Source organism: Mya arenaria, chromosome 12 (assembly GCF_026914265.1).
Source record: "Mya arenaria isolate MELC-2E11 chromosome 12, ASM2691426v1".
In the NCBI taxonomy this organism is placed as follows: Eukaryota; Metazoa; Mollusca; class Bivalvia; order Myida; family Myidae; genus Mya; species Mya arenaria.
In genome coordinates, this window is record NC_069133.1 from 15,937,190 (window position 1) to 15,963,304 (window position 26,115).

A 26,115-nucleotide genomic window follows, 5' to 3' on the forward strand; every position below is an offset into this window, starting at 1 on the left:
AATAACAACCTTTAGCTTGACATATTTTTAATTAATAATTTAGAATGGCTTTAATAAAAAATAACTGCCAATTCTCCATTAGTGACCTGATCCCTTTTAAGAACCCGGTCTGTTGATTTCATTAAAACCGATCACACTATCCAAAATAAAAACAATTGCAAAAGTCTTATTTATTTAAATTATAAAACATTTGACCAATTGTCTTGCAAAAGAATTGGCAACCCCTAATAAATAACATTCTAAATATAAAAAAAAAAATGATATGCATAACCTACCTCAATGTTTACTCAAAATTAATTACTATTTACAGAGGTTGGCATTTAAAGTAAAAATAAATTACTTCCTGATTAATTCGGATACTCTCGGCTTTTAAGGTTGCATGCCTTATGAGTCATCAAATTGTTATTTTTATGGCCACTCTCAGAAACGATGTGTTTATAAATAGCCCTTGCGGGAAAATGCGACAGATTACTGAATGAAATGGATAGTATCACTGTGTAGATAAATGAATGAATTTTCAAAAAATCGATGATGCATTGTTGTTCTCTTTCGATTTGGACCTGTAATTCAGCATGTTTTATCCTTTGTTTTGTTTTTTTGTCAAAATTAAAGCAGAAAAACTACATATAATAGCATTGTGGAGAATAGGGCAGTGTAAAATACGACGTCACGTTGTTATTGCTACCACTGATACCGGATTTTCAACCTTTTTTTTTAAATATGCACTTATAATTAGTATATTATACAGTACGAAGTGCATATTTTAAAAAAAATAAAATATTTTTCAAAATTTTTTACATATTCGGTATTATAATTTTTAGTAAAGAATTATAAGATTTTTTTTTTGATTTTTAAAAAAATATGATTGAGTTTGAAAATCCGGTGCCAGTGTTACAGACGTCGCAAAAATGTGTTCGAAACTTTCTTTGAGGTAAACATTTTAAAGGGACTAGAACATAGGCCACAATTTCTCGGAACTTCTTAAGTCCCTTATAACAGGATTAAGCTAAACGCACTATATTTGTTGTTCTATAATATGCGTTATATTTACTTCTTTAGGAGTGTTTATCAATAATATAAGAAAAATCTGTATACTTATTTGAAGAAACCATTTTTCATATATCAAAATCCATTATTAGTTTGTATTTTGGCTAATCGAAATAAGCGACTTACGCCTGTTAAGCTTTTAGAAGTTTCGAGAAAATGGGGCCTGATGATGTCATTGCAATTTTTTTTTGAAAATTGTCAAACCTTAATAAAAATAATAATAATGAAATTGATATCGTTTGCGGCGAATATGCGCTAACTTGCGGGACGAAGTTTGAGCTGGCGTATTGCGTGTTTTCGCAGTGCTACCAGACGCATTTTTTTGGCCTATCGGTCGGCTTGCCAATGCAGCGGTATATTTGGCTTGCTAGCATTTCCCGAATGCCTACGATAGAGCGATAGAGCGATAATTCGAAACACGAAAATGCATTGTTTTAAAACGTATTTTTCTGGCAATGTTATTATTGTTTTTGGCATAACTATAACAATTTTCCAAGTGAATTATTTTTTTTTCCGATGGGGAATAGATGTTATGTTAGTCAATATTGACACAAGTAAAAGGTTGACGGAAGTGACGACTTTATGACGTTGTCTATAAGAATAATGTCCGTATGATGATGCCTTAAAACAAAACAAGTAAATGTGCCTTTATATGGAAGTTCCGTTTACAACCCGTATTTAAGTGCAATATTATTGCTTCCGGATACTTTGTAATGGACATTACATTAAAGTTGTTAAAATCGATTTGATTTAAACTCAGGTTTGAACTATTCCTTAAAATTCCAGTCTACTCCAATATCACCATACCGACAATATCGTCATTGTCTAAGTCATGTTCATTAAAGCGTTCGAATAAATCATACGGTCACTTAGTTTCCAGACGTTATTCAAGAACACTCGAAGTTCAGTATGAAGAAAAATAACGTTTTAAAAAATATTCAGCTATTGACGATAGTTTCACTCACACTTTGTTATCATAAGAATTTTGTGAACGCCGCAGAAATTCAAGAATGTATACTTACCAAACAGAACACTGTAAACGGAACGTTTGTGAAAATGTGGGCTCGAAGCCTTATTGAGTGCTCCAGGCTCTGTCTGGGCAAACCCAGGGAGGTGTGCGGGGCCATCGGATACCAGACAGTTACCAAGGAATGTCGTCTTATTGCTCTCAATTCGAATGGAAATCAACTTTGGTCTGGCTCTTTATGGACAGGATATATAATGGTAGGTGGACTAAGTGCATGGTCAACATCTGTCATATTTGAAATTGTGTCCGAGTCCCCATAGTTATAGTAAATGATCATGCTAGATATTTGCAACCAAATACATAACACTGGAAAAGTTTTTGGTTTTGTTAAAGTTAGCCAAAATGATTAAATGAAAATATTATTAACTAATAATATTATTTCAATTTGCAAACTAGCCTTAAGATAAACTGCGGATAACATATCCAAGTTCTTTACAAGTGACTGTTGGTCACTATCACCAACATTACATCGTCACCTTTGATTAAATTAGAAAATTTCAACAACAAATTCAAATATTTAAGAAGGCTTTTTTCTCTTTTATAAAATAACACAAAATAGTTTTGTTTTGTTTTGTATGACCCTGAAAATGAAAAAAAAAACAATTTAATTTATTTTTAAATATTTAATTTCGGGTATTTTGGGAACATTTGGTAATATGATTAAGATATCATTTGAATTTCACTTGATTATTATGGAAAGTATGTTATCCTTACCCCAAGTGCTTGGGTCTATGGTTGGCCTTGACAGTTGGCTTGACAGTGTTGTACTCACCAGTCCGGACCCTGGTCAAACTAGCCTGCTATTTTAGTCTGAAGAGTAGGTCGGTGCTTCCGGTTTTCTCCACAAAAAGGTATCTTAGGTAATAAAAAATAGCGTTATTAATTACAAACTTAACATTGAACCTCAAAGGTTAAGGAGGAGATAAACCACAACCTTTGCGTGCTTTCTCATGGTCTTATAAACATAACATAAGTACTGGTTACTACCCAGGAAACATGACATAAGTACCGGTTACTATCCAGGAAACATGACATAAGTACCGGTTACTACCCAGGAAACATGACATAAGTACCGGTTACTACCCAGGAAACATGACATAAGTACCGGTTACTACCCAGGAAACATGACATAAGTACCGGTTACTACCCAGGAAACATGACATAAGTACCGGTTACTACCCAGGAAACATGACATAAGTACCGGTTACTACCCAGGAAACATGACATAAGTACCGGTTACTACCCAGGAAACATGACATAAGTACCGGTTACTACCCAGGAAACATGACATAAGCACTGGTTACTTCACAGGAAACGTACTTCGGGTGATTTATATGAGCTTTCAAATATTAGCTAGTATAAATTTTACGCGTTATTGTACGTTTTAGAGCCACTGTTGCCCTCCAGGATGGACTCGAATCGGTTCCTCGTGCTACCTCATTGTGACCGAGGTCTTGTCGTGGGTCGCAGCAAACCAGAATTGCGAAACAATGGGCGGCACGCTAGCTTCTATTACCTCTGCTAAAGAGAGCTCGGCCATCATGTCTTGGCTCGGTGTCAATGACGTCAAATTGCATTTGTGGATTGGAGGAAGTGACGTCAGTATGGAAGGCACGTGGGAATGGGTAACTGGTGAATCGTTTGAGTTTGAGGAAATGAGACAAATTAGTGAACCAAACGGAGGTATTTTCGAAAACTGCCTAATCATCCTTTTGAACCAACTTGGCTGGGCCGATTTAAGCTGTTTGAATACGATCGGAAGTATTTGTGAAATTCATTTCTGAGCATGTACAAGTAATTCTGTTTTATCTATTCATTTATCTTGGTGAAAGATCACAAACTTATTATTTTTTTACAGATAAACAAATCGATCGTCAAAGAACAATATGCACGAATTATAGGTTGTTCGTCCTTGCGGAGTCCAATCGGGTTCCTCTTTTTTAGAAATATTAGTTTTCGAGATTGTCCGAAGTTAAAATCTTTATGGAAAGTTACGCTTTTGTGTGATGACCAATTATGCTAACTGTATTTTGTCGATTTGATATTTTGTACAGGTATGTGTTTTTCTCGTGTTTTTGACGCAAATTTTACAAGTTTTCTAAAGTATTCAATTTATCAACATCGATTGTTTCAATAAAAATGCAGAATGTTAAATTGACTAGTTGAGAGATTGGCGGGACATTATCAAATAAAGCAACCTTAAACAACTTCAGCTGATATACGTAACTGATGCCACTGTGAAGTCTGTTCATATTAGTCAAGATATAAGCAAAATTTCAGCAAACCATATCAGCGGAAGTCACTCTTCTACAAATCCGGGGCAATCTTATTAGCAATCTCCTACGCAGTGATCTCCCCTGCCAAGCAGAAACGATCTCTAGCACCATGAGACTGTATCAACTTTATTTTTTATCTTTATCTCCTCTTTTTTTGAATATATTTTATCAAAACTTAATTATTCAAGGTGAATTGAGGATAGAGTACAAACTATTTTTTAGAATTCAAGATAATTTACAATATTTACCTATACAATATATGGTGACGTGATTTGCATGGTGGCACTGATTACTATACTGTTAAGGAAGTAACACTGTGTGGAGATTATCTAAACATCTAACAACCGGCACCAACACGTTCAACACCCAGGCGACTCGGCACCGTAAAGCAAAGTCAATTCGGTACATAATTCACATTATCATTAACTCAGCTTTTCTCACTTTAAGTCGTTATATGCATATGGCTAGTTTATTTCAACAAAACTACCTTTCACATTGTGATAATACAATATGGGTATCATGCATCAAGCAGCTGACTATAAAATCCTTTTTAGATTTAGCTCGAGCACTTGTTACATCATTATGTGATGCCATCATTGCAGGCGTGAATATCTTGGCCTTTGTATTATTAAAGCTGCACTCTCACAGATTTACCTTATTTGCAACTTTTTTTTTTTTTTTTGTCTTAGAAAGGGCAAATTTTTGCGTAGGTACCTGCAAACCAATGATATAAGACTGCTGACAAAAAATCAGATCGTAGATTTTCATATTTCCGTTCGAAAATTATTGTTTTATGGGTTGCTAACGGCTTAAGAAAAATGCATAAAACATCATTTTTTGTACTTAAATATAAAACTGCGATCTGATTTTTTGTCAGCGGTATGATATAACTGGTTTCTATGGATTTTAGCAAAATCTAGCTCGTTCCAAGACAAAAAAATAAACAAGTTGTCAAAACGTTCAATATGTGAGAGTGCAGCTTTAAGACCTGTATCACATACGACATTTGCTACGACTTACGGCGAACTTGCAACTCGCCTAATGTCGTGGGAAAATCGAGGAATTGTCGTTTATTTTATTATTATGTCGTTGTATGAAGTCAAACTAGTGTCGTCGATTCTCGAATATTAGGCCTAGGTATGCATACGAGAACTTTGAACTGCTTAAAATTATCGCTGTTCAGAAGCTTTTCGTACGAATCACCTAACATAAACGTTTACTGACAAATTGCTGTCGTAGACATATTCGTCATTATGTTTTTTCACCTGTTCTTACCGACCAAAAATGGGTGCCGAGTCATTTGTGACAAAGCACGGCATAAGACGGGTAATATACGACTTGTCGCGACATAATTTACGTCCCCTACGACATATTTTCGTATATGTTTATACGTGTGTTTTACAAGCAACCCGTTCGTGTAGATTATCCATCAACCACGGTTTCTTCCTTCACACTTCATACGTCGGCAACCACGGTTTCTTCCTTCACACTTCATACGTCGGCAACCACAGTACTTTCTTCCGTTACACTTCAAACGTCGACAACCACGGTACTTTCTTCCGTTACACTTCAAACGTCGACAACCACTGTACATTCTCCCGTAACACTTCATACGTCGGCAACCACGGTACTTTCTCCCGTAACACTTCATACGTCGACAACCACGGTACTTTCTCCCGTAACACTTCATACGTCGGCAACCACGGTACTTTCTCCCGTAACACTTCATACGTCGACAACCACGGTACTTTCTCCCGTTACACTTCATACGTCGACAACCATGGTACTTTCTCCCGTTACACTTCATACGTCGACAACCACGGTACTTTCTCCCGTTACACTTCATACGTCGGCAACCACGGTACTTTCTCCCGTAACACTTCATACGTCGGCAACCACGGTACTTTCTCCCGTAACACTTCATACGTCGACAACCACGGTAATTTCTCCCGTTACACTTCATACGTCGGCAACCACGGTACTTTCTCCCGTTACACTTCATACGTCGGCAACCACGGTACTTTCTCCCGTTACACTTGATACGTCGGCAACCACGGTACTTTCTCCCGTAACACTTCATACGTCGACAACCACGGTACTTTCTCCCGTTACACTTCATACGTCGACAACCACGGTACTTTCTCCCGTTACACTTCATACGTCGGCAACCACGATAATTTCTCCCGTTACACTTCATACGTCGGCAACCACGGTACTTTCTCCCGTAACACTTCATACGTCGACAACCACGGTACTTTCTCCCGTAACACTTCATACGTCGGCAACCACGGTACTTTCTTCCGTAACACTTCATACGTCGACAACCACGGTACTTTCTCCCGTTACACTTCATACGTCGACAACCACGGTACTTTCTCCCGTAACACTTCATACGTCGGCAACCACGGTACTTTCTCCCGTAACACTTCATACGTCGACAACCACGGTACTTTCTCCCGTTACACTTGATACGTCGGCAACCACGGTACTTTCTCCCGTTACACTTCATACTTCGGCAACCACGGTACTTTCTTCCGTAACACTTCATACGTCGGCAACCACGGTACTTTCTTCCGTAACACTTCATACGTCGACAACCACGGTACTTTCTCCCGTTACACTTCATACGTCGGCAACCACGGTACTTTCTCCCGTTACACTTCATACGTCGGCAACCACGGTACTTTCTCCCGTTACACTTCATACGTCGACAACCACGGTACTTTCTCCCGTTACACTTCATACGTCGGCAACCACGGTACTTTCTCCCGTTACACTTCATACGTCGGCAACCACGGTACTTTCTCCCGTTACACTTCATACGTCGGCAACCACTGTAATTTCTCCCGTTACACTTGATACGTCGGCAACCACGGTATTCATACGTCGGCAACCACGGTACTTTCTCCCGTTACACTTCATACGTCGACAACCACGGTACTTTCTCCCGTTACACTTCATACGTCGACAACCACGGTACTTTCTCCCGTTACACTTCATACGTCGGCAACCACGGTACTTTCTCCCGTTACACTTCATACGTCGGCAACCACGGTACTTTCTCCCGTTACACTTCATACGTCGGCAACCACGGTACTTTCTCCCGTTACACTTCATACGTCGGCAACCACGGTACTTTCTCCCGTTACACTTCATACGTCGGCAACCACGGTAATTTCTCCCGTTACACTTCATACGTCGGCAACCACGGTACTTTCTCCCGTTACACTTCATACGTCGGCAACCACGGTACTTTCTCCCGTTACACTTCATACGTCGGCAACCACGGTAATTTCTCCCGTTACACTTCATACGTCGGCAACCACGGTACTTTCTCCCGTTACACTTCATACGTCGGCAACCACGGTAATTTCTCCCGTTACACTTCATACGTCGGCAACAACGGTAATTTCTCCCGTTACACTTCATACGTCGGCAACCACTGTACTTTCTCCCGTAACACTTCATACGTCGACAACCACGGTACTTTCTTCCGTAACACTTCATACGTCGACAACCACTGTACTTTCTCCCGTAACACTTCATACGTCGGCAACCACGGTACTTTCTTCCGTAACACTTCATACGTCGACAACCACGGTAATTTCTCCCGTTACACTTCATACGTCGGCGACCACGGTACTTTCTCCCGTTACACTTCATACGTCGACGACCACGGTACTTTCTCCCGTAACACTTCATACGTCGGCAACCACGGTACTTTCTCCCGTTACACTTCATACGTCGGCAACCACGGTACTTTCTTCCGTAACACTTCATACGTCGGCAACCACGGTACTTTCTCCCGGCAACCACGGTACTTTCTTCCGTAACACTTCATACGTCGACAACCACGGTAATTTCTCCCGTTACACTTCATACGTCGGCAACCACGGTACTTTCTCCCGTTACACTTCATACGTCGACAACCACGGTACTTTCTCCCGTAACACTTCATACGTCGGCAACCACGGTACTTTCTCCCGTTACACTTCATACGTCGGCAACCACGGTACTTTCTTCCGTAACACTTCATACGTCGGCAACCACGGTACTTTCTCCCGTAACACTTCATACGTCGACAACCACGGTACTTTCTGCCGTAACACTTCATACGTCGACAACCACGGTACTTTCTCCCGTAACACTTCATACGTCGACAACCACGGTACTTTCTCCCGTAACACTTCATACGTCGACAACCACGGTACTTTCTCCCGTAACCACGGTACTTTCTCCCGTTACACTTGATACGTCGGCAACCACGGTACTTTCTCCCGTTACACTTGATACGTCGGCAACCACGGTACTTTCTCCCGTTACACTTCATACGTCGGCAACCACGGTAATTTCTCCCGTTACACTTCATACGTCGGCAACCACTGTACTTTCTCCCGTTACACTTCATACACACCGTGGGACAATTGACTGACAAGATCTCGTTTTAATGAAAATGCATGAGACAGGAGAAACAATTTTTCTTCCAACGAATTCGCATGTTACACTAAAATATTGATTAATAACTTTACAGTTTTAGTAGCCTCCGTGGCCGTGTGGTCTTGACTACTGCGAACTATTTGTTTGTACTGAGAAGGCGGGCCCGGTTCATCTTTTCAACCGTAAAGCATCTGGTATTTTGTGGAACTGCCTCATTAATTATTCATGATTACGAGATTTTACTAGCCACATTGCTCACGGTACACAACGAAGCATAGTGTATTGTGTATCGGGAGTATCCGACGTTAGTGGAGTCGCAGCACTGTTAAGCATTTATGTTTTAACTTTATTCATCTCGTACACGCTCTTAGTAAGCCGAAATGCTTGCATAGTGTACACAACATTAAATTGTCTAGCGCCTTCGCCTCAGCTTCGTATTTATACTATGAAAAGTCGCAATTAGTCGTAAAATACGCATTTATAACCCCTAAAAGTGTAACAGACATGCGGAAAACCCATTTTACAAACATTTTGACAGCTATTTGCTCAGATAACTCTTGGCCATTTCTGGTGAGTTCTCTCTTCCAGTGATAAATCGCGTGAAAGAAAGTTTTATTTTTAGACCTATAAGTGGTTTTGAGTACGTGCAAGACTTGGGCAGTCGTTAACAGTGTGTGTATACCACCTGATAAATTACGTCATATATGCTACGTCGGAAGGCAACATTTTGTTCGAAATGAAGACTTAAAACCAAAATAACTTTTCTTTTTTTTTCACCATTTTAAATGAAATAAAGGACAGACTATGGTGCTTAAATAGCACCTCATTTGTTGCATTACCTGAGTTGCATTAGTTGATTCGTTTCCTTAGATACTTCGACAAACCTGTTTCTAAACTAATGTTTTGACATCAGGCGGTGGTTTTGTGAAAAAAAAAATCGATATGTTTTCAGAAACTAAACTATCGATCAATCTCTGGTAAAATACCAAAGGCGGGGCTCTGTAAGAGGCGTAGACTGCGATATGTTTCATTTAAAATGGTGAAGAAATTGTAAAATTATCTTAGTTTAAAGTCTTCATTCAAAGCAAAATATTGCCTTCCGACGTAGCAATTATGACGCAATTCATCACGTGGTATACACACACTGATATTGCGTCATGTCGTGATAAATCGGGTGATAGAAGTTTTATTTTTAGACCTATGAGTGGTTTTGAGCACGTGCACGACTGGGGCAGTCGTACGGGTCTCAGTACATAATTACCCTCAGGGGAAGTCGTGGTCTAGTTATGCTGGCGTAAAAGATGGTAAAAAAGAAAGGGATGGGTGATTGGTATAATTATTTATTAACGCTCACTTATCTTTTAGTTAAATGTTTTGTGTGTATTGAAATGTATAAAGCTTGGGTCATGCTGACATACTTTGAACAAATAATATGTATCATAGCAGTTTTTTTAAAACACTTCTTCTTCTTATTCTTCTTCTTACTTTGGTATCCGGACAAACGAATTTCATGATTTAAAAAAGAAGTTTTATCAAACACTGTTATTAAAGTGACACTCTTATTCAAAATCAATACATACGCATGTAAAACAAACATAATTTTTGACTGATAAACTTTTAACTACTGTCACGTAACAGAGTTACGTATAAAATGTGACGTAATACCGTAATACTTTTATCAAAGTTATATTTAAGATATAATTAAGATTTAATTAAATGTATATGTGTCTACATACTGTATGTTTAGTAATGTAGGGCATATTTGATTGTCATTTGAATATGGAGATGGTTGACAGCCGACCTGGTACAAATGTACAAAATGGTCATGTTAATTACAAAAACGTGTATTCCTGTGGTTGTAAAGCTGTCATATGTAGACAACAAATTAGTATAAGAGAGATGATTTGGGATGTGAAAACAGAGTTGGGTTAGGCAAGGCAAGGAACACGGCCTTGGGTCCTTAATGGACGGCAGTTAGGATGTGGGATTACCTTAAATGTCATGCTGTATTATATACTGATTATTATACTTAGAAAGAACGTGGAACAATAAAGAACTAACATTCGAACGGTTGTTGTTTAATAACTTAAAGACTTCCAACAAGTTAAGTGAACAGTAGCATTACGCGACACTACTTACAAATTAATGCATTTAAAGAAAATATTAATTACTGATAACAAGATTATTACCGTGTATTTATTAGCAGAAAGCGCAAAAATATTAAATGATCGGTGAATTCTTAAAGGTTAACTGTGGTCTGATTTAGTCTTATAAGGTAGAAATACCGTGTTTTATGCTCATTTCTTTCAAATTAAACTCGGAATCCTTCATAAGAACCTTTGTTTCGGACATTTACTCACCCTTTATGGAATATTTTACAAACTTATTTACTTGTGGTAAATCATATTTGGAAGTATGAGCGCATCTTTAAACAGTGTATACAAGTGATTAATTACGTCATATATGCTACGTCGGAAGTCAACATTTTGCTGAGAATGAAGAATTGAAATAAAGATAACTTTCTTTTTTCTTCACCATTTAATATGATCTGCGTATAAAGTAACAACTAAATATCATGTTCTTGGCAGCCTTTATACTGGAACCGCTCCTGGAAAATGGCCGAGGTGTTCTGATTGATCGTGTCGTCCAACGTAAGTCAAAAGAACACAGGTTGTGACAAAAGGCAGGTCAAATCAAGTCGAAAATTCATTAGCATATTCAATTAGAACATTGCAAATACACAAATAACATACTTGAAGGCATAAATGATAATAAACTAGAGTGAAATATGACTACAGTCGAATCCCGTTGGCTCGAACTCGCTTCGCCCGAACTGGATGTAAAGAACAGATTTCTTTACACTGAATGAAAGCACTCCCACTTGGCTCGAATTTTCCGAAGCTCGAGGTAATTTCGCCTGTCCCTATGAGATCGAGCATACGAGGTTCGACTGTATAAGACCATTTTTCCAACTAAGGATATTACACCATTACTGTCAATGTTTGTAAATACAGTGAAACTGCAGTCGTTCGAACAAGCGGTCGTTCGAGAACCGGCGGTTCCTCGAGGTCGGAGCTTGGGTCCGAGCATTTTTTTTCTTCAATTTTCATATAAAATATACCTACGCTGCATCGAAACCTTAATATGTCGAGGAGTCGAGCAATATAGTCGGTCCCAAGTAAATCATCATAGTAACTGACCCAAGCAAAAAGCTTGAGTATGCGCTTGGTTCTTCATCACAACGCCTTAAATCAACACAAGTAAAAGTTGTCTATGTATTAGATCTGTTGAAAAATCAACTCATCATACTATAATGTTATTAATTAGGTGATTTCATATTGGCCTAGTAAATTGTCCGAGGTTAGCTGTATTTGCCTGAGCCCGTAAGGTCGAAATTTAAAAATAATTTTAAAATAGCTTCCAGCATATTTCTCATTTTAGGCGAGTTTTGACAGCCAATGAAAATGCCTTAATTCTCAAATCCTATATTGTGCGAGTTTTCTAGCCAATCAAAACGGATGAAACTCATATTAGGCGAGTTTTGTTGATATTGGCCGAGTTTGGTTGATATTGACCGAGTTCTGGCATATAATGTCTTTAATTGTCTGGTATTGGTACCGCGATTGTCTCTGTATCTCGTCAAATACGTAATAGTTGATTAATAAATCATGATATTTTTGGTTCCCCGTTTTCAGACACGTTGTTATAATTTATGTCCGTTAGAACATACTGTGTAAAATCTTAATGGCTAAGGAAGGTTCGTCCGCATCGGATGTATATGGATGGTTTACAATGTCAGAATTCTTTACATTTAACTACGCTGCAAGTAGATCGCGTAGTAATTTCAACTTAACAGTTAAACTTTATGACTTAATACTCTTGGGAGTCATAATTATTTATGCATTAATACATTTCACTGGCAATCAATTTTAACTAAGTAGTACAAAATAAACGTTGAAACACTACAAGTAGCTTACTATTATTTAAAAATTTACGAACTACTTCTACTGATGAAGTGGCATTCATCCGAGGTTGTTTTTGATGGAAAATGGCCGAGGAGTTTCGACTGCCGAAACATTATGCGGGTTAAAGACGACAAAGACGACGATTTGTTTGGCAATTTACATACGAATTGTTACGCCATTATTCAACCAAACTGTACTGTTTTTATATACATGGACTAAATGTCACTTGTCCGGTTAGCACAGTTGTTAGCGCACTCGCTTCTCACCAATTCGCTTCGATTCCCGGCCTGGGCTCATGTCAATTTGGTAAGTGGGCACCAAGCCAGACAAGTGGGTTTTCTCCGGGAACTCCGGTTTCCGCCACAACACAAAACCACACTCTCGCGCAACATCGTGCCAACGAGAGTGACTTAGAATAGGCTATAATAGCTTCCTTCACAATTGTTGTAAACTATATAATGGTTAATGTTAATGTCACTTTCAATGGTTTCTTAACCTAAATAATAGCATTTCGATGCTTTGAAGGCAGGAGAGGGATTATGTATGGTCGAAAACCTTTCAACTCGTCTTCAAGTAGTGTTATGACCAATTAGGCGCTTATTGGGTATTCGTGGATTAAGTAAAAGGCCTAGTTTAATCCTTCTATAATTGACACCCCCACCCCCACCACAAAACTGTGTATTATACACAACCTCTGTACACTGATATTAATCTATTTTCGTAATTGTCTTATCAGATCTCCGATCTGAGTATCCCGCTGTGCAGTTTTGGAGGTTTTATTATAGAAATAGACCCTAAATGGCCCTGAGCCAATAAACAAATAAACAGGAAATTGGCCCCTACTGTGACATCAGTGCAGTTAGCAGGAGATGCACAGCAGAGGATTGTCATGCCAATCATTCCTTAAACTAGGCTTTTAACAATAGTGACAACTGCAGTTTTAGTCACAGTATTATTAAGTACGCCTTGCATTCGAATTGTCTTTCCACTGTACGGCCTGTTGCCTTATCTCAACGGCGTGAACGTTTCTTGTTTGAGTGACCTTATTCTTATTATTTCAAATATGACATTTAGTATTTGCTACAATCTACCAATGTCTCATGCTAATGTTTAAACGGCAGGTTTGGTACAGTACACCATTCGATGATAGTTTTAGTAAATAAATAATAATAACATTTAAATCATACAGCTGTAACCGTATTTTTTATAAAAGGAACAACATCTTATAGATGACTTTTTTGTATGGACAATCGAGCTTGCCGAGTTTTATAAGGAATAATTATTATTTAAATTAATGATAAGAAACCCCTGAAGGAATGTCCATACGACAATTTTGAAAATCTTATCTGGTTAGCCTTATAAACCTAAAAGCTTCATTTACACCAAAAAAACTGTGGAAAGCAACATTTACACCAAATATGATCACGGACAATTTATCATCGAACGGACAGACAAAAAGACACTCGACCGATCGTAACTCTTAGCAGTTAAAATATGTTAATCAGGGGGCATGAGTAAATGTTACTAGAAATCAAAACTCTGAAGGTACTGGAGGGTGCGCTTGACAAGATGACGCTGTACGTCCTTACTGTTACTTTAACTGAGAAGTACACAAATTCTTATTAGAGATATAGGCCATTTTTTTCAAAATAGTATGTAGATAATTGTATCTGCCATCTTTGGTTTTGACTAAATACGTATCAAAACAAAAATGGATCTTATTTTGGCATTACAGTCTTGTTTAAATCAGTCATGAATGATTTAATTAAGACAGCAATTCATATTAAATGTTACTGTTAAAGGTAAATGAAAAGAGTATGTCTATTTTTTATAATACAATTATAATTAACAATAGAGTTAATTGTTGTCTTCCACTCATGGAGCTATCCACGTGGTAAATCCTGCACTTATGTGAATTACGTTTTTTTACTGTTTGTAACCAACCGTTAACATACCTTTTATAATAAAGACAAAAAAAACGAAAACAACAAATATATCATAATCTTCATTCAATGGTAGAGCACAATGAGAAAACGTGCAGAGTACACGAAAAAAAAAACACTTAATTTCAGCCAATTGCAGAGTTATTGAACTTTGTTACATTTTTCTTGTCCGAAGCGTAACTTGAAAACAGCTAGATCGATTTTAATTAAACTCCATGCAATGTTAAAAAACAATGAGAGAAAGTGCAATGTTTAACAACACTTACATATTTTTTTCATATGTTTTACCTGGGTATATTGATTCATGCTTCTCCATCTTATTGCCATCACTTTTCAGAACGATAAAACTTGTAAACCGTCATTTACATTATGATAAATCATATGGAAGATGAATATCATTTTGTTCTTGAATGTAAATTGTATACTGATATAAGAAAAGCTTACATAGATAAATATTATTATGCAAGACCTAATATGCTTAAATTTATAGAATTTTTCACCTCTCAAAACACTAATGTAAACAGAAAATTATCTATGTTTGTTTTCCAAGCTTTCGAGTTGAGAAATGCCTACTATAGGTATTACGGATAATATTTGGTTATTCCTCTCGCTGTGTTTATGTTGTTATATGGAACTGTGAATGTTAAACCAATTTGTAACTCTATGTTTGGAAGATTGAGTGACCACTGACTATGTTATAAACATTAACGTATTTTATTGATTGTGTACGCATGGGCGTATTGCCTATTGTATTCTGAAATAAATTCTAAATTCTAAATTCTATGTATTCACATTTGAACCTATTCAGCTGCGTCTTTGATGTATTGCATCCAAAATCTTTTTGTACGAAATTACAAAAATATCGAAATTATTTTGAGAATTGAAATGTTTCTTTCACATCGTTTTAGTTGCATATGTGGGGTCCTGACTTTCAAAATCATTTGCATATACATAGAACTAAAGATAAAGCGAATGGCGATTACTGTTCCAAGTTAAGGCACGTACTAGAGCCTGGTAAAATCATAAATTGTTTTTAGTGACCAAAGGTCATTGATTTGCCTTATCTTAACAAAACAGTAACATCTGTTATGTTATACTTATCAGCAAATAATTTTCACCTGATGATTTCTGTCAGTAGATTAGCTGACAGGAAATTGACCATTGGTCAAGAACGCTTTTAGATATTTTAATAAAACGAAATGAAAATATTAAGATACAATCCATAAAATCGTCAAATATGATTTTCTGACAAGATTAGCCAAATGTCACTTTAATCTTTGCGGCTTTAGAAAATTGTATTAAAGGTTTATCTTTGACGTATCCTATTCGCAAAACATTAATAACTTTCTAAGTCAAATCGCAAGGGTAAACGTAACTATAAGTGACATTTATTGGAAATTCATTTCACTTTCTTCATTCAAATCAGTATGGAGGTAAAAGGCGGTATGTTATTTTTGGCAATTGCGGTTATACTGTCTGATCAAGCAAGCTCTGTGCAGAGTGCAGAGCAAGCTACAAGTAACAAAGAATACTTGTTCACAAGAAAAACAACTGTTACCGGGACTTTATTAAGAGAAGCAGCGAGTGTGTCCAATAGTGTGACCTGTGCTAACATCTGCCATACAAAATCCACAGAGTGCACAGCTGTTGCATATAGAAAAGAATCCAGGAAGTGTCAACTTATCGCCGTAGACCCGAAGGTGGCAACCAGCTTTCCTGCTAGTTCAGAATGGAAGCTCTTTGTTGTGGTATGTATATTCATACAGACAAACTGTAGAAATAAAGTTTATAACAAATACAGCATTGTCTTAAAACCAATTTCTAAACATAAAAAGTAGACTAGTGCCTAATGTTTGCCCCTTCTGTGAGCCAAGTTAAGGAATGGCTGATCTCAGGAGGATCATGCATACCGGCAATATAGTCGGCATTCGGAGAAATCGGTTTCTTCAACGTAATTCTACTGCTACTGCTACTTCTTCTACTTCTACTTGTAGTCTACTATTACAACTACTACTTATACAACTACAACTACTAGAACTTCTACAACTACTACTACTATAATTACTACTATTACTACTACTACTACTACTACTACTACTACTACTACTACTACTACTACTACTACTACTACTACTACTACTACTACTACTACTACTACTACTTCTACTACTACTACTACTACTACTACTACTACTACTACTTCTACTACTACTACTACTACTACTACTACTAATAATAATAATAATAATGATAATAATAATGTGATTAAAGCAGGTGGCAACCCAAATTATGACGTAATGTCATTTAAGATGTACAACTGCAATGTTTTAAAATTTAGCGTGGCCGATAGACATACAGATGTTATATGTAGGTAATAATTGATACACGACTTTGATAGTGTACGTATGAAATTGAGGCTGTTGCCTACAGGACCAGCACGCGACATATACAGTAGACTATACACCAGGCCCCAATTTCTCGAAACTTCTTAAGCTTAACAGGCTTAAGTCGCTTATTTCAATTAGCCAAAATACATACTGAAAATGGATTTTGATAAATGAAAAATGGTTTATTCTGATAATCATACAGATTTTTCCTACATAATTTCTAAAAACTCTTGAAGAAGTAAATATAACACATTTTATAGAACAACAAAAATAGTGAGATTAACTTAATCCTGTTATAAGGGACTTAAGAAGTTTCGAGAAATTGGAGCCAGCTGTCTAGAACACCTGCTCGCAGTCGTTCTAAAGACGTATAAGTTCAGTGGTAAGCGGAAATATTCATGGTTGTTTGAGGGACTACTAAGTGTAGTAAGGAATATTAAACCGCATCAGGGGAAATTTTGAAAGACGACTTTTTACGAGTCGACGACAACATAACACCCTGCAATGTTTTGAAACGTTCTAGATATGACTAGTTGAACTAGCAATGTACTACCAACCACAGGACGTGTGACGCCGCACGAGAGGTGGTAGCGCATTCTTCCTGCAACGCCACGCTAACAAGACCTTTCACAAAAATGCTCCAGGATTTGAAGGATTTGGCAATTACCCTGGATATTATCCCCATCCAATTACCAGTGACTTATCAGAGGCAGAAATAAACCGTCAAAACGTAGAAAACTATCCCTTTGATAAGATTAATCCGTGTTTAATTGATAGATATAAATTCAACAAATTGCGTACTAGAGCTAATATTACAATGAAAACAACAGGGACTAGCCTGGTTGTCCGATAGTAAAACATTGAAGTATAAAACCTGTTTCGATGCACAATGTGTATAAGGGCAGAACGACACTGAACAGACCATGACAACGCAACAGACCTTGGAACACAACAGGCCGATTTGTTTTCATTACGCATACCGCTACTAGTTTACAAATGCCAGCGTCAAGCGTTGAACTAATGTAGTTGTTATATCCAGGTCGACATAGAAACATGTTAAAACATGCTTAAATGTTAGCAATGTTTTAAACGGCATAGTGTTTTATTTTCTAAATATCGGCACCATGGGTTGTTCGGTTAGCGCGCAGTGTTGTTAGCGCACTCGTTTCTTACCACTGTGTCACGGGGTCGATTCCCTGCCTGGGCATAGGGGAGACAAGTAGGTTTAATTCCCCGGTTTCCTTTACCAAAAATGACCTAACCCTGGTGAAACTTCGTGGAAACGAGAGTGAATAAGCATAATATAATTCACATGTATAACAAACATTAATTTTGAGTGATAAACCTTTAACTTTTTTCTAAATAATGCCGTTATGGAAAATATTAATTACTGGTAACAAGAATATAACCGTGTATTTAATAGCTGAAAACGCAAAAATATTAAATGATTGGTGAATGCTAAGATATTTACTGTGATCTTCTATTGTGTCATAAGGTAGACATACCGTGTTTTCTGCACCTTTCTTACAAATTAAACTCGGTATCCTTCAAGAACCATTGTATTCGACATTTATTCATCTTTTTGGGTAAATAAAAAAAATTGTTTTAATTTTGGTAAATCTGATTTGGGAGTAAGAGTGCAAGTTTAAACTTAATACCACAAATAACATATCATATTCCATACATACGTAAATTCAAATCTTTCAACACCAACATGTACTTGTACATGAAATTGCAATGAAACCTACAGGAATTAGTCAAGGGCCCAATTTCACGAAAATACTCAAGTCAAATCTCAATCTCAGTCTCAAATCTTTTTATCCAATTACAACAGCATATTATTAATTAAAAAATGTAAATGTTTTAGCCTTTTTCAAAGGACATCCTCTCATTCATTATGTTGATCAAAAGTTGCTTATTATTTACAGAAAAAAATAAGAGCAAAAATTGTACTTGAGTCCAATTCGTTTTTTTTTGTGTTTAACTTAAGTACATTGTGTGCTGTAGAAATATTTTTTTCTAGAATATTGAACAATTATTTCAATCAACATGATGCATGTGGTGAGAATGCGCTTTTTAAAATTAAAGTTTTTAATATTGTAATGTGGAAAAATGAGCTGAGATTGAGATTGAAATTTGACTTAAGTATTTTCGTGATATTGGGGCCAGGGCCCTTATCCAATAATCATCTTAGATCTAACTTAATTTTAAGATTGGAGTCTGAGTGTTTTGATAGGACTGTAAAAATACTGGCAAATAGACTGAATGGAATCGCCGAGGATAGGAATTATTTGATTATTGCCTCTCTAAAGGAAAACTCACAGCGATATTAGGTAACTGCACATTTATCAAATACTTCATATTCCAAGAGTATGCATGATGCAGATGCAATCAAATATATTTTCGACGGAGGAACGTATAAATTACTTTTTTGATAATATCTGTATATATGTTCCTACCGTTAAATAATATATAAAATGTATTCTATCATGTATTGAAGAACACGTGGGTTTAAGAAAATAGTGTCCGTCTATGTGAAAAAATATCTAACAAAAATAAGTCAATTTTCCTTTCAGAAATCGATATGTCCACTTGGATGGGAATTTATTGGTTCTGCTTGCTACTACCATGCTGCAGTTGAAATGAATTGGGAAGGCGCCCGACAGCACTGCCAATCGAAAAGCGGCACATTAGCTGCTATCACATCTGTTGAAGAAAATGCAGCAATATTGTCTTGGCTTGCTGCTAAGAGCGCCCCGTTCTTTGCGTGGATAGGAGGAAATGATATGATTGTAGATGGCACATGGAAATGGGAGACGGGAGAAGCTTTTGTGTTTCAGGACTGGTCCAATGGTGAGCCGAATGGTAATGGATCAGAGAACTGTCTGACCGTACTTAGTGTTACAGGTGGATGGACTGATTATGATTGCTCACTGACGTTGTCTGATAGTGTTTGTGAAAAAGATCCTTATTAACTTTCTTCTATTTGTTGATGTTTCAATAACAAAACCAAGCCTTTGCATAGGTTAAATTGTGACAATAATACGATCGAATGTAAGATTTAGTACAATGCTTTTTAAGAAATCAATTGCGTGGCTGATGGAATTATCGGTATACGAACGCAGTTTGGCTGTTAAAGTGTGTTGGGTCCAAATGAACCCCGAAAATGACATCAATTACGTAATTCATTACATATACTTCAATCAAAAGTTTATTATTTCTTTCCAGAATTGTTAATAAAAAAACGTACTTTCATTTAAGAAAACCTAACAGGTATTCTTTCTCACCCATTCTGTAAATAGAACGACCCGACCGGCTGACACATTTAATTGCTACAAACAGAAATAGTCCCAAAATGAAGTCAATTTTAAACATAAAATTGAAACGCTCATGACAACAATACACTTAACGAATAATAAATTAACACTTTACAGCAACAGAAATACACTATTTATATTTATGCGCGATATTACCGATCCTAATATATCCGAAAATGTTGCGTTCATCGGAAAATATTCGCAATTGCCGAAAGGCTGTTCATTGAAGGAGTGTATGTTGAGGTGTAATTGTTATATATTCGAGTCCAGCATTTATCTTATTATGTGATAACTCCAATAGCCTTAATATTGTTATGCCTGATGACCACATACAATTTTGGTATCATTTGAAAAGTTTTTCCTGTGTGCATCACATACATCAGAGCGATGATGCTGCTATGCGAACAACATTTATGATGAACAAACTCTGATGACGGAGAATGGCTTAGTGAATACTGATGCTAATTTGGAAGAACAGCAGACATAGAGTTATTACAGTTTTCTATTTGCATTTGATTTGATGTATGTACAGATAAAATAAATAGCTATAGTTGAGATGTAAGGCCCCGTAGCTATTGATTTCGAATAAATAAAAATAAAACACTTATGAATACTTTTTTTATCAAAATTCTTTTATTGTGACCCTTTAATACGTTTATGTACTGATCAACCTAATCAGGGAAGAATACCATGAAAACGGCTATGTCAATGAACAACGGGATTGGCCGAGATTTCTTTATATAAAAATGAATTGTAACATCAAATGAATATGATATTAACGTGTCTATCATATAGTGTTAACTTTATTTATTCTCACGTATTTATCTAATCATCGCTGAACGTATAACTTTAACACCTGTGCAGTACGAAAGTCCATATAGCCTTCACAAGAATTTTAATGATTACGAACAACATAGAAAATGGTCTATAGTACATGATTTGTACACGAAAAACTGAAATTCTCTAATAAAGATTAAACAGGCAAAGGGAACTTTATAGAGGATAATTATTTGTTGCAATGAGCACCAAAATGTATCGTTCACGAGAAGCATAGGGACGCGTGAAATACTATATAATTATACTTTTGGTGTTCACGAGGTGAAATATAAAATCGATACACTCAGTTTAAAATGCCGGACCTACACTTTTGCTCAAATTAAGTTTTTTCGTTTTTCCGAACTTACATGTGTTCCCGCTTCTTTTTGCCCGATACCCATTCAATTCATCCAATCAGAACCATAAGATATACACATGTGACAAAATACCGGACTTCCATTGGCTAATTCAACAACTGTCTAAAAGGCCGGAGTTACGGAGGCTGCAGCTTAGGTTTTGCACACACACACACACAGTCTAACAAACATAAAAAGCCGGACGTAGACATTGTGCTCGATTTTATGAGGTAAGATTATATTTCCTTACTTTCATTGTTTGTGTTATATACATTCACTGATACCATTTGTCTAAATTGTTTCCATGACTGTTTTAGTAACATTTAATAACTGCTAAAGCATGAGAGAGCAATTTCTTTAGCCGCAAAGTGGAGATAATGCAAAAGTGTTGTCACAACTCAGTATATTATGCTAAAATGAAACCACATTCATGTACAGTCTGCATGGTAAACCAGAGTAAATTCATTTTTTTATGTTCTTGCATATGTGTATGTCTGCTATAAAAATAAATTGATTACAAACTCATTTTTTGAATTGGATGTTGTAGCTTCGGCTTTTTCAAAGTTTTTGACTAGGTGCTTGCATTGTAGTTTCATGTAACTTCGGCATTTTATATTTTCGTCCTACAAGTTTAAAAGGTTATTTGTACGCAATACCTGATTTTTAAAAGTGATGTGTCGCTAAACTGTACTAAAATAAATCACCATAAATAAAGGTTTTCGATGTTTCAGTCAAAATTGGTGACTTATATTAGGTATTATATAAATGACATCATCAAACACGACGTCATGCTGCTGACGTCATTTAATGCAAGTGAAGCTGTGACAAGTCATTTATTTATCTGTTTGATTAAAGACTCTGCTTGAAATTTGAAATGTTTGAAATAATTATGAATTGCTCTTTAGTATAGATTTTCACAAAAAAAGTGTTATAGCTATCTTTTCCAAATGTTTTCTAAGCCTATGGATAATAACATCGAATTACTACAATGATTTTTTTTTTTTTTGAAAACGAAAGTAGAAAACAAAAGTAATATATATATATATATATAGAGTATGCATCTGTTTATCTCTCTCAAATATATTGCTTATTTAATTACTGGCGGATCCAGGCTTAGGGTTTTACAAATCATGGATCCGCCAGTAATCAAACAAGCAATATACGCCCCCCTAAATCGCCCAATTTTACTTTTTTCCTATCTTTTACCTACGACAAAAATACAAAAATGTTTTTTTCAAAACATTGCGCACCTAAGTTATTATATTGCGAATCACAAGTGAACAGAATGTGCTCTGATCAGACAGTTATATGCAGACTGTCAGGACATATGCTGGCCGCCAATGGAATTAGGCACCAACATTAAAGATCATTCAAAATAATAAGTTTTTGTATATACTTTTTCCATTTTATTTGCAGCATGAGTTACTCTGGTGAAAGCGACACAGAAAGTGACTATGAAACAAACCCGCAAACATATAAATGCCACATGTGCAATTTTAAACCGGATTTCAGGACTCTCATCTATATTCTGGAACAAATTGTCGATTTCGGGCCATACCTCATAACTTTGCCAGATGGACAACTGTATGTTAGGTGTCATTTTAATGACTGTGAACGTTACTATCACTTGAAGTGTATACATGCAACGTTTCCTGATGAAGCTCTGAATAACTCTCATCTTGATGACCTAAGAGAAAATGGTATACACTGTCCGAAGTGCGAACCAGGAATACCAATAGTCAATTACTGAAATGGCGGGATTTCGCGGGAAAATGTTAGTAGCGATGGCACTAAATCGGTTAGAGCAAGACTTTCATCATGATGAAAACGAGACCAAAGAAGCCGTTAAAAGTATTGAGTCCGAGATGGAAGTGACAAATTCACTTCATGCAGAACCAGATGCAAGTAGATCTACATTGAATCTAATGAAATCAAGCACATTCGATACTAATAACAATATAGACACTGATGATTCTTATAACGATGATGACTTTTATGATTTGGATGATGATGTTAACGATCCAGATTGGACATTAAAGAGGAAAAGAGAAGATAACAGTGCATGTTCTGACAGTGAATCTGATAGTGCAGGAAGTCATACTGAGACTCGAGAGTTGAATGCACAGACTTACCAAACCCTATGCATTGAGAGCAACATTGAAGGTGCTGTCGGTGTGGAAAGTGAAGAGAACGTAAGAGAGGCTTCTTTTCCTGACATAATAGAGCGGGTAGAGGAAGTTGAGACAACTGTAAATGAAAATGACCCAGAATTAGGTAAATCTGGTTTTGAAAAAAATAAATTACTACGAATGCAGGGGAAGAAGTATTTTGGTTTTAAAAAAGGTGGAGACGGAAAATCAAAATACTGTGATGAACGTCCAGAGAAAAGTATGCATCCGAAGAACTGTACAAAAAGATGTGATAAAGGCTGGGGAGGGAGGCAATGTTCAAAGATAGATGAACACGCAAGGGGTGAAATCTTTAATATGTTCTGGAAAAACATGAATTGGAGAGAAAAGAAGGTATACGTTTTAAGCCTGGTATCAAAAAATGATGTAGCTAGACGCACGACAGGTGAAAACAGTAGACGAAAGTTTTCGTATTCATACTACTTGAGAGTAGATGACCAGAGATACGCAGTATGCAAGTCACTGTTTTTAGCAACACTAGCATTAAAAGAAGATACTGTGTATAATTGGATAAATGAAAATGAGTCCGAACACGGAATTCCAGGAAATTCACAGAAAGAAACTCCAGGTAAAAACACGAAAACAGAAGCAAAAGATTCAGCAACAAAATTTCTTCAAGAAATACCAAAAATGCCATCACACTATTGTAGGGCGCGAACGTCTAAATTATACCTGGAAACAGAGCTTGCCAGTATGAGAGAGTTATACAAACATTACAAACTAACAATTGAGTCGAGGAATGAACCAGTGTATGGTATAACACAATTTACAAAGCTATTTCATGAAATGAATCTTGCATTTTACAAACCCAAGAAAGATCAATGTGATCTGTGTACAGGATTCAAAGTGAATACTGTGGATGAACAAAAGTACAATGATCACATACGTAAGAAAACGGAGGCGGCAGATTCTAAAAGGATTGACAAAGAAAAGGCAATCAACGAAGGCAAACAAAAGGTGATCACAATGGACCTCCAAAGTCTTCTGTTATGTCCAAAATTAGAAGCCAGCTGTTTGTTTTACAAAACAAAACTATGTTGTCACAACTTTACATTGTTTGACCTTTCAACTAAAGCAGTAATGAACTACTTCTGGAACGAAACTGCTGCAGATCTAAGCTCTAGTACTTTTGCAACATGCATAATTGACTACATGGAAACGTTAGATCTGAATGATATAGAAAAGGTGATACTATACAGTGATGGTTGCACCTACCAAAATCGAAACATCATATTGTCATGTGCATTACTGAGGTTTGCAGTTTCTCATAAGATAGAGATTGAACAGAAATTTCTTGAAAGAGGACACACCTACATGGAATGTGACAGTGTCCATGCAACTATAGGTAGAAAAATAAAGAAAAAGGATGTTTATATTCCTCAGAAATATGTAGAATTGATTGAAGAATCAAGAGAAAGTGGAGATGAACCATACAAGGTGGAGTATGTTGATCATCATTTCTTCAAGGATTACTCCAAATTGCTGTATTACACAAGTATATGGCCTGGGCATGGTGTAGGAACACCAGTTGTCACGGATATACGAGTGCTTAAATATACTGTAGATGGAAACATACTATATAAGCTCAACTACTCAGACAGGGAGTTCTGTGAATTAAGGAAGCCAAGAAACGCATCACATTCATTTACAGAATACGTTCCAGCAGCGTATGTGAAGCCACTGGTCCTGAAAAAGTCCAAGTATCAGCACCTCCAGCAGATAAAATAAGATTCCAAAAGACTACCATGCGTATTATGATCAGTTACCACATGCTGAAAGCTGAGACCTATTGGCAGTGAATGTTTTGATTGTGCTCAACGGGGTTGCAGAACACGTACAAAAGTAAACAACTCTCATCCTGGGGCAAAATCGTCCTTTACTTGTCTGTTCTGAAGTTTTGAAAGTATTTTTCTATTTCGAGGTAACACAGAGTCAAATTGGCCAACATTTTGTATACCAGTACAGATGCCTAAATACTCAGCATCAGATCTAGGTCCAAACAGTTAGCATATTTAATCCAGTTTGGAAAAACGGGATATTGCATATAAGTATTCTGTAAACAAAGGTTTAATGTACACTGCTTAAGAATTTATCACGTGGGTTCGTTTGCGTGTACATTGATATCAGATTTCAAAAGTTTCAAAGTGTTTGCTTTTGGCATGTTAATGATCGCCGTTGTACGAAAACCCTAATTTACAATGTCGCAAACAGCGTAGACCCAAACCAGCCACCGCAATGAAAATGCGGCATCTGATCAGGGATGACACTGTTTGCCAGCAATCAGCACCTACTCTGCCTTGCGCTATCATTACAAATAGTATTGACCTTCATTAGATGCCTTTTCAATGCGGCGGT

The 26,115-nt window shown here is 36.7% G+C and overlaps 1 protein-coding gene across 1 annotated transcript; it reads left to right on the plus strand.

The window, feature by feature from the left end:
• Positions 1 to 23,355: 23,355 nt before the first annotated feature.
• LOC128210495 (ring-infected erythrocyte surface antigen-like) lies at positions 23,356 to 25,488 on the plus strand. Its single transcript, XM_052914843.1, has 3 exons — positions 23,356 to 23,845; positions 24,599 to 24,717; positions 25,144 to 25,488. Exons 1-3 carry the CDS (start codon positions 23,356 to 23,358, stop codon positions 25,486 to 25,488), a joined length of 954 nt encoding a protein of 317 aa, XP_052770803.1.
• Positions 25,489 to 26,115: the final 627 nt, after the last annotated feature.